This window comes from Drosophila obscura, unplaced genomic scaffold (genome assembly GCF_018151105.1).
Source record: "Drosophila obscura isolate BZ-5 IFL unplaced genomic scaffold, ASM1815110v1 contig_73, whole genome shotgun sequence".
Taxonomy (NCBI): domain Eukaryota; kingdom Metazoa; phylum Arthropoda; class Insecta; order Diptera; family Drosophilidae; genus Drosophila; species Drosophila obscura.
In genome coordinates, this window is record NW_024542865.1 from 2423526 (window position 1) to 2432983 (window position 9458).

General features: G+C 48.1%; 4 protein-coding genes across 4 annotated transcripts; 2 read left to right on the plus strand and 2 right to left on the minus strand.

Moving 5' to 3' along the window:
- Nucleotides 1-1032: 1032 nt before the first annotated feature.
- LOC111064970 (4-nitrophenylphosphatase) lies at nucleotides 1033-2762 on the plus strand. Its single transcript, XM_022352886.2, has 5 exons — nucleotides 1033-1171; nucleotides 1287-1368; nucleotides 1455-1756; nucleotides 1838-2045; nucleotides 2110-2762. The coding sequence occupies exons 1-5, from the start codon at nucleotides 1163-1165 to the stop codon at nucleotides 2409-2411; spliced, it is 903 nt and encodes a 300-aa protein (XP_022208578.2). The 5' UTR covers nucleotides 1033-1162; the 3' UTR covers nucleotides 2412-2762.
- LOC111064969 (pyridoxal phosphate phosphatase) lies at nucleotides 2697-4161 on the minus strand. Its single transcript, XM_022352885.2, has 4 exons — nucleotides 4077-4161; nucleotides 3882-4004; nucleotides 3427-3813; nucleotides 2697-3366 (listed from the first exon to the last, which is right to left on the minus strand). The coding sequence occupies exons 2-4, from the start codon at nucleotides 3888-3890 to the stop codon at nucleotides 2827-2829; spliced, it is 936 nt and encodes a 311-aa protein (XP_022208577.2). The 5' UTR covers nucleotides 3891-4004; nucleotides 4077-4161; the 3' UTR covers nucleotides 2697-2826.
- Nucleotides 4162-4820: 659 nt separating this feature from the next.
- LOC111065127 (BLOC-1-related complex subunit 5) lies at nucleotides 4821-6272 on the plus strand. The gene has a single exon (XM_022353130.2). The coding sequence runs from the start codon at nucleotides 5082-5084 to the stop codon at nucleotides 6102-6104; it is 1023 nt and encodes a 340-aa protein (XP_022208822.1). The 5' UTR covers nucleotides 4821-5081; the 3' UTR covers nucleotides 6105-6272.
- Nucleotides 6273-7192: 920 nt separating this feature from the next.
- Nucleotides 7193-9043, minus strand: LOC111065128 (AH receptor-interacting protein). The gene is made up of 3 exons (XM_022353131.2): nucleotides 8833-9043; nucleotides 8471-8647; nucleotides 7193-8359 (listed from the first exon to the last, which is right to left on the minus strand). Exons 1-3 carry the CDS (start codon nucleotides 8923-8925, stop codon nucleotides 7667-7669), a joined length of 963 nt encoding a protein of 320 aa, XP_022208823.1. The 5' UTR covers nucleotides 8926-9043; the 3' UTR covers nucleotides 7193-7666.
- Nucleotides 9044-9458: the final 415 nt, after the last annotated feature.

The window sequence follows — 9458 nt, forward strand, 5'->3', positions numbered from 1 at the left end:
ATAAAAAAAAAATACAAAATGCCCCGAATAATGAATGATTAAAACAGCAGTCAACGAATCGAAACAGAATACTAGTTTTGTTGTGTACTTAAAGGATTAGAGATTAAACTCTAGTCCAGGGGAATATAAATAGATCATAAATTTAGAGGAATTTCACAGAGTAACGGCACAGAGAATGGCATAGGATCTCTGAGAAATATGTATATATTATATGATATTTAAGCATTGATCCCTTGTAATTTATACAAAAGATTTCTATGCAACAGAAACAGTTCTTATGGGAATAGGGAAAATATGGAATAGAATTTATTTGAACTTGTTTGAGAGATGTCCACTCAAATAGTAACGGCATGGAATAGGTTCTATAATAGATGTTGGAAATTTAGTGATTTCCATTAACCAAAACAGGCAAGTTTTAGTGGGAAATTTAAAGCGTAAAAATATGTTATAACTATAATTCCTGTTTACTTATACTCTGTGACACGTGCATAGGAAAGCTTTTTGTGGTGCCATAAAAACGGCTGAGTTTCAGTCCAAAAATAGTTATATGATACGAGTATTCTCCACGTTCCAGGCCATATCCAAAGCAGACCAGACAGATAAGAATAGAGAGACAGAGAGCGAGTGAGAGGTAATTATGCGCATTTTGCGCGTAATTATGTCAAAACAGAACCGGATAGCATTATAAAACGAATCGAAAGGCGATGAAAGCAAATCAATTGGAACAGAGTGGCTTAGGTGGGAGGGACAGCATTCAATTGAAAGTGACACCCAGTGACAGCCCAGAGCCCAGAGAGGAGGCCTCAATTGAGGCGTATCCAAGTGACACACTTGCAACCCACCCACCCAGCCAGCCACCAGTGGCAAATGCAGCGAGCCATGGAAAAAAAACAAAGCAGCAGGGGAGGGGGGGCGATGCGACTAATGCAATTTGCAAAATATACGAATGTGTATCATAATGCAACTGGTGCCAGCCTGGGGGTGTGGGGGTAATTGTCTTTGGAAGGTGTCTTCCAGCGTTGGTTTGTGCAGCCGCTTGGCTTAGTCACAAATCTGTTGCGCCTGGTAACGCTTGAATGGGATTCTCTCTTTCTACTCTGCTCTGCTCTACTCTGCTCCTCCAATTGTGATCTGGTGATCGGGATTTGTGTCGGCTTTCGGAATGAGTTTGGTTGGTTGACGTTACGTTACACCAGGGGCCAGAGGGCACAGCTGAATAAGCCGCTTTGGGCAGCTAATCTCTCATTATTATTATTACTTTTTTTTCTATTTCCTATTTCCGACAGTCGAAGCATCTGAAGGAGCTGCATGGGGCAGAGCGTCAGCAATTTTTGGACTCCTTTGATCTGGTCTTTTGCGATTGTGATGGTGAGAATGGGAGTGCTGGGAGTGCTGGGAGTGCTGGGCGTGCGATGGGAACCCTTTAATTTTGCACTGATTTTGATTCGTTGCAGGCGTGGTGTGGTATCCGCTGCGCGACTTTATACCCGGCTCGGCACGGGCTCTGGCCCAACTGCAGCAGCTGGGCAAGCGGCTGACATTTGTGACCAATAACAGCATCAGTTCCCCGGCGGAGCATATCGAGAAGTTTGCCCGCCAGGGCAATTTGCATATAGAAGAGCACCAGATCGTGCATCCGGCACAGACCATCTGCGATCATCTAAAGTCCGTGCAGTTCCAGGGACTCATCTACTGCCTGGCCACGGCACCATTCAAGCAGCTGCTCCAAGCAGCTGGCTTCCACCTGGCCCAAGAGGTGAGTGTGAGTCGTTGGCTGAAGCAAAGGCAACGCCAACGCCTTGTTGATCGTTTTGTGCCTTGTGCCTTGTGCCCTTAGACCGTTCCGACTGTCATCAAGAGTCTGAGGGATCTGCATGAGGCCATTTTCGGGGGGGAGCCCGTGCAGGCCGTTGTCATCGATGTGGACTTTAACATGTCGGCGGCCAAGCTGATGCGTGCCCATGTCCAGCTGCAGAATCCGCAGTGCCTGTTCATAGCTGGTGCCTCCGATGCTCTTATACCGTTTGGCCAGGGCGAGACCATAGGTAATAGGCCCTAGGAGCGCTCCCCCATCCCTCTATCCCTTTGCTAACTCTGTTGCATCTGCAGGTCCTGGTGCCTTTATCAATGTGGTAACCGAATCGGTGGGCCGCCAGCCCCTGGTGCTGGGCAAGCCAGGCGATGCTTTGCGCCAGCTGCTGCTGCAACGGCATCCGAACATACCGCCGGCCCGTGTGCTCTTTGTGGGCGACAGCCTGGCCAGCGATATTGGCTTTGCGCGCGCCACTGGCTATCAGACGTTGCTCGTCCTCACTGGCGGCACCAAGGCCGCGGATGTGACACGCCTGCCAGCGAATCATCCACAGCGGCCGGACTTTGTGGCCGATTGTCTGGGCGATTTGTTCGATTAGCGATTGCCCCTCAGCCGCCCAATTGCAGCTAGTTAAAGTGGTCCATTAAATGGTTGGTCCCATAAATGGATGGGATACATGAAAGAGGGCGTACTACTATATTATTGTAGATATATTTTGGCTTGGATATGGGGAAAGTAAATTGTGCCCTTCCTGGGTTCCTTTGCTCCCCAGAAGCACAAACCCAATTGGCTAGAAATTGAAAACATTTAAAGGGTATCGAATAGTCGTAGCACAGCACAAGAGAGCCCCCTACCATGCCATGCCATTAGCCTTAATCGTAGTATGTTTAGTGCCAACTATATTTCAGATAACGATTAAAATATGATGTTGTGCTGATTAGCAATCAAAAATCCAACAACTGCCCATTACCCCCCGAAAAACAAAGAAAAGAGAAGAGAGAGAAGAGAGAGTGCTAAACATGCGCCTTGGGTGCCTCGCCCAGCAGCTGTGCCACATCGGCCACACTGTCCGCATAGTAGTCGGGCAGCAGATCCGGCGATGTTTCCGCCTGAAGCTGTTCCAGCGTACAGCCACCGCTGAGGACGAGCAGCGTCTGGAAGCCACACTGCCGGCCAAAGTGTATGTCCTGGGCCAGCATATCGCCCACCATGAGCACACGCTGCGGTTCGCTGATCTTCAGATGCTTGATCAGCAGTTCGCCCAGCTCGCGTCCGGGCTTGCCCAGCGTGATAGCCTGCCGGCCGCTCGCCTCGATCAGGATGGAGGCAAAGGGACCCGGTCCAATGATGTTCACACCCTTGGCCACGGGCAGCAGGCGATCGGTGGCGCCACCGATTAGCAGGCATTCGGGATGCCGCAGATACATGTGGGCGCGCAGCAGCTTTGGCGATGTCAGATTGTAGTCCACATCGATAATGACGGCGCGCACGGGCTGGCGGTCAAAGATGGTCTTGGCCAGGCTCTCGTAGCTCTCCTCAATGAACTCGTTGGGCTATCAGGGACATACATATATAGAGTATAAGGGAGATCGATTGGTAGGAGCTTTACTCACGCCATCCAGCAGCTGGTAGCCCGCCTCCCGGAGCACCGCCTTGAACGCCGCACTGGCAATGATGTAGATCAGCCCCTCGAACCGTATGTCGCGCAAATAGAGGACAATCGACTGGGCCGGATGCCACACCTGTGCGGGGGCCACCTGCAGGCCGACTTTCTCGAAACGCCTCACGCACTGATCGATGCTGCGCACACTGTTGTTGGTCACGAAGGTCAGCTCCTTGCCGGCACGCTGCAAGGCCGCATAGCCGTCCACGGCCCGCGGTACAGTGTGCTCCATGCTCCATACAACGCCATCGATGTCGCTCAGCACCCGATCAAAGGAGGCCACAAAACGGCCTCTCTGCTCCTCGCTCAGCTGCAGGATGTGCTGTGGCTTCTTGACCTGCAAATGCAAGATATACGCGTGGATATTATTTGTTTTGCTGGATTAGAACTTGCGACGGGACTGACGCTCTCCATGATGTGTGTGGTTTGCCGGCACGTTCGTTTCTGGTTCTGTCATCACGGAAATCGACACCCGAAAACGAAACCGCATGAATTAGCACCTCAAAAGCAGCGCGCCCCGCGACCGACCTATTAAAGGCAAACGCGATAAAAAAAAGTGCTGGAAAGCTTATCTATAAAATACAAAGAACGATTACTTACCCTTTGCTGGTTAACCTTATCCTGGCCCAGCAAGAATTCCAGCAGAATTTAAGTACTCTCTGCCGCGTAGGGTATGTATGACACCCAGAGAGAGATAGAGAGAGAGAGAGAGAGAGACAAAGCTTAAATCAAAACAATAGATAAGTCACCAAAACATAGACGGGCGGGAGAACGAAGAAGAAACCACTTCAAACATGGCTTATCTCTAAAGCTCTCTGTCATTGATCTGTTCGTTGGGAGCTTTCTCTCTCTCTTCCCCTCCAACGAAAACTGTAAATGTTGGGCTTCCCATGGATACAGCTCTTCCATGGAAGCGTAAACATTTGCAAATAACTTGGAATCGTATGACTATGAAGCGATACAAAATATTTATGTACATAGTGTATGAGTATTTATATGTTATTTGTGTTACATCATTTACAATCTCTCTCCGATAGCTTTTCTTCATCATGGAGGAATGAATGCTTCTCCTTCTATGGGAGTTGTGTGTTCGCTGTTCCTTTGAGATTCATACTCATTTTCTATGCATATTTATCGTCTGTTTGGGCCTCCTATAACGTTCATTGTTGCAAATAAGCAAACATTTGAGATGGGATTGCCAATAAATAGCAATATATATAATTGTTGTATTATTAGAACCGTTATAAAAACATTTAAAGAAAGTATATTCTGGTATTCTGGTTTCTTTTCTGCCTGCGGCCATATATCGGTATTTTCGGTATTTTGGTATTCTGCCCAGGCAGAAGGACGCGCTAGTGCATTTCTGTAAACGCGCATCGTAAAATCCGAGTTTCCATTGTTTTTTGGCTGATTTCAGAGTGTTTGCAAGAGCGTAGATTCTGCTTTAACGATGCAACAAGTAAACGAAATATAGCCAATGCACGGATCAATGCCTGCAGCAGAGTGAAACAGCTGCGGGCCGGGTTCAATCGGCTCAGCTCAAACAGGAGAGGAGACTGGGAGTGCCTCAAGGGTCTGACATCCTCCCACTAATCAATCAATAAAATGGGGGCCGAGCACTCCCAGCAGCGGGCCGAGGCCGATGGCCACGAGATCTTCGAGGGCAGACATATGCCCGGTGGCGCTGGCCTGCCCGATGGCAGCTCGATGGCCCTGGCTGCCGCAGCCGGAACGGCGGCTGCCAACAAACGGCGCGGTGCTGGCCTCAACAGACAACAGACGGTGCCGGGCACTGGACCCGCCAGCATTGTGATAGCCAGCAAGCAGATTATAGCGGATGCCTCATCGCCGGCCAGCTCGGAGCTGAGTCGGCCGCCATCGCCGCCGCTGAGCGTGTGCTCCGACTTGCCATATGTCTCCTACACGGATCGCCCCATCGGGGACTCGCCCAAGATCCGCTCCAAGCCGGCCCACCTGCTGCAGCAGAGCAGCGCGAGTCGGGCGGCCAACAGGAAATCGCATCCGGGCGGCTTCACCACCACCACCAAGCCGAAGCGGCCCCAGTCGACGGTGTCCAGCCACAGCATTGTGATTGTGAAGCCCGGTGCAAGGGACACGAACGATGATATCGATCCGGATCTGGCCCGGCTGCGCAGTATTCCACAATTCCTGCCCGTTCTGCGGGAGTCCATCAGCTCGGCCACATACACGCGCGATGCTGAGATCCTGGAGCGTCTGCACTCGCAGCATCTGATCAACATTTGCACGCGCATGCAGACGCATCTGAATCTGTGCGCCTGCTACGTGTCCAGCGAGCAGAATCATCTGGTGGAGCGCACAAAGGTAGTCAGCAACTCCATCACGACGCTCTTTGCCAGCTTCGTGGACATGCAGAAGACGTATGCCTCGTATGCCGAACAGTTTGCCAAAATCCGAAGCGTCTCCCATCAGTTGAGTCGCTGCAATTCGTTGCTGCACGAGAATATTGCCAGTCTGGAGGCCATTAACAATTTTCTGGACGATGAGGACCGCCTGGAGCCGTTCGTCTGGCGCACCGATGACAACAAGCTGCGCGGCGAGGCAGAGGGGGCCACCGGTGGCAACAGCAGTCGTTTGTGGCGGCTGTAGGAGGGGTCGTCACCTGTGGAGCCTCTGCAGGACCAAACCGCCCCCCCCCCGCCCCAAAGATTTTCTTAGTACGTAATTTGCGTGTATTTACTGTGTATATTAATCGTTAACTAATGCCACACTTAATCGTGATTTTAAATTAGTAAATGCAAATCAAAATGATTTATCCCAAAAGTGAAATGTTCTCCTTTCCCCCCCCCCCTTGCACACACCTTCGAAATTTATTTATAAATCTAGGTCATCATTCAGGCTCTCTCTCGCGTTTCAGCCCGCTGCTCAGGTGTGTGTCGCTGGAAAGTGGAACACATGGCAAAGGCTATAGCCTGATTCCAGTTTCCTTCTCTCAATTATCACCTACGTCATTTGCTGTTGCAGGCCAGGCAAGGATCTATAAATATCTGGACAAGTGTCTATGCTCAAATGCAGTGGCAATGGGGCACAACGCAAGGTCTAAGTGTCTTAAAATTATTCATTTAAAATAAAACCAATGCCCAAAAGTAAATAATGAGCACTGGGGCTCCTTAAGACTTTAAATGGGAGCAATGAAAACTTATTTAAAAAACTTCTTTCCCATAAATTTAATATATATTTTGTACCCAAACACAAAACCTTTTTTCCATGCTTCATCTTCATTTGGCACCAAAGAATCCTACGAAAGATATAGTCCAAAAGTTCTTGTGGGCATATGGGAAACCTTCTAAGGATTATTTCCCTATTAAACAATCTCTCTGAATATTATTAAATATTACGCAACAAATAACACAAAATTGTTGGCCGCTTTTCAAGACGTTCTTTTAATAATCATTTTTTTTCACAATCAAAATTCCATACAACATTTACAAACAAATTACAGCCAATATATGTACGGTACACCCATACATATATGCGCATACACATATACACATATAAATATACATATAGTATTTCTAGTCTTAGGATAGATAGTTTCTAGCTCGATGCACATATCGAATATACATTAGATATAGGGATGCAATATTGGACATTGGGGTGATGGGTAAACTTTTCTGTTTTTGCTATTTGTTTTATCATTTTGGTAAACGCTACGAAGAGCAACAGCTTATAAACTATTCGTAATATACACAGACACATATAATAATATAATATATTGTATATATATATATATATATTGTATAACTTTTTGCTAAATATTTGTTGTATAGGGAGGGGAGAAGGATGTGCCCCATTTGGGTGATTATAACTTTGTTTTTACTTACTTTAAAGTCCAGAGATGTGATGTGATGATGAATGAATTGGCTTTGTGTGGTGGTGCGTGCATATATAGATAGATAGATAGATCAGCCCCTTCTCACTGGCCCCTCTCAGTGTCACCATATCGCACGTATACGTCTCTGCCTCATCGTCCGCATTGACTTGTAGAGGGCCCAGCAGCTGAGCAACAGGTTGGCCAGCGAGAATAAAGGTATAAAGCGGCTGCGTCCTAGAATGGTGAAAATGGAGGGTTCGGCTAACTGTTAGCAGCAGGTCTCATAGTTGCTCCAATAGACTAGGAGCATTAGCAGGAGGTTCACAAAACTTATATTCTAGAAGAGCTTCTGCATGTGTATTCGGTCCTGAACATTGCGTGCCTGCTGCTGCTCCTCAATCGATTTCAGCTCCTTGGCCACCGTCGACTTGAGGCTGCTATCCAGTGCCAATGCATCAATGAAATCGCGACGTGCCTGCATCGGATTCCAGGCGCCAGCATGGGCCTTGGCCCGCCTGAACAGTGCCTTTACATTGCGTGGATCCAGATTCAGCACCTCATTGCAGTGCTCGATGACGGCATAAAAGTCACCGGCAATCAGACGACACTGGGCATAGTTCAGCAGCAATGGTGTCTTGATCGCAGCCAGTTCCATCCATTCACCATCGTGTGGCTTCTCCTTGAGCATGAGCTGCTCAACAATGCCCACGGCCTCGCGATAGCAGGTCTCTGCATCCGTATACCGATTCGATTTGTAGAAGCCATTGCCCCGCTCCCTCAGCGTGTTGGTGGCCAGCATTTTCTCGTCATCGGACATTTGCCAGCGCTCCTTTTCGTACTGCTCGGGCAGCTCAATCGAGGTCAGCTCTATGATGAATTCCAGGTCCACAGGATGCTGCAACAGGGCATCCAAATCGGGATAGCCAATGCCCTCGTTTTGTAGTGTCATTCCACAGCAGCGACGTCGTTCCTCGGGCTTCTTTCCAATGTCCCTCAATGTCTTTGATATGAAAGGATACTGGGGACATAGCTGCCCGGGCGGAAATGTTGGAAATTGGGTCAGTGAGATCGCATTACAGACCCCTACCTATTCTCCCTCTCTCTCTCCTCCTCCGTATCATACTCTGCGGTGCATACATACCGATTTGTGTACCGTGAATTTGGCCACCTCGTTGAGGGACATCTGCTGCACAATCACTTCCCAGACCTCCAGCTTGAATTTCTTGCCCAGGACCAGCTCCATTGGTTTACCCATCTTCCTGCTGTCATCCACGATGCGTGCATCATGGGCTGTCCGCGTCTGGAAGTGGAATTTCACCTGTCAACAGGAGCAAAAAGGAGAGGGTAGAGAGGGTTAGGTGGTGCATGAACTTTCCAGGACCTTGGCCTAATTTCCCTTGTTACTATGCGGGGGTGGCAGCAGCAGCAGCAACAGCTGCACCTGCACCTGCTGCAGTTTCAATTTTGTTGTTTGTTTTCTTGCTTCTTGTATTTAATTCGTACCCGTGTGCCTGGCGTAAGCTCAATATAAGCGTTTCCCGGATTGATAATTTCCTTGCGGATGGGCTTGTTCTCGACATTCTTCTTCTGCTCCATGGCGATGTGGTTAACCGTGAATGTGGTTTCTGATTAAGTAGTACAAGTGTCCGCACTCCGCGCTGCTCTTTGTTTTCACTGAGTGGGGGTCCCGTCCGCTCCGTAAACAACGTCTTATTAGAGGTGTCAAACCATCGATGGCACTATCGATAGCCTCTACTATCGACGGTTTTGCGACTATCATGATAGTATCGAGCTACAGTCGTTGCGTTTTGATATGTTTGGATTGGCTGCTATAAAATACGAGGACACATTTGTAAACAAATCGACAGGTGGCATCTAATTTTTACAATGGACAAGTTCCTAAAAGGTTTCAATGGTTTTTTAATAATTATTTGAGCCCGATACTATCACGATAGTATCGATTGTTTTTTCAAAACATTCGACGTTGATATTCCTCGATTTTGATATTCCGTTTAATATTACTAGCTAGCTGAAACTCTCAGCCCCAAACAAATAATTTTATCCAATTCATCAATACATTTTGTACAAGATTGGCTAGTTTGCAGACCTTCTTTTTATTGGATTGTTTA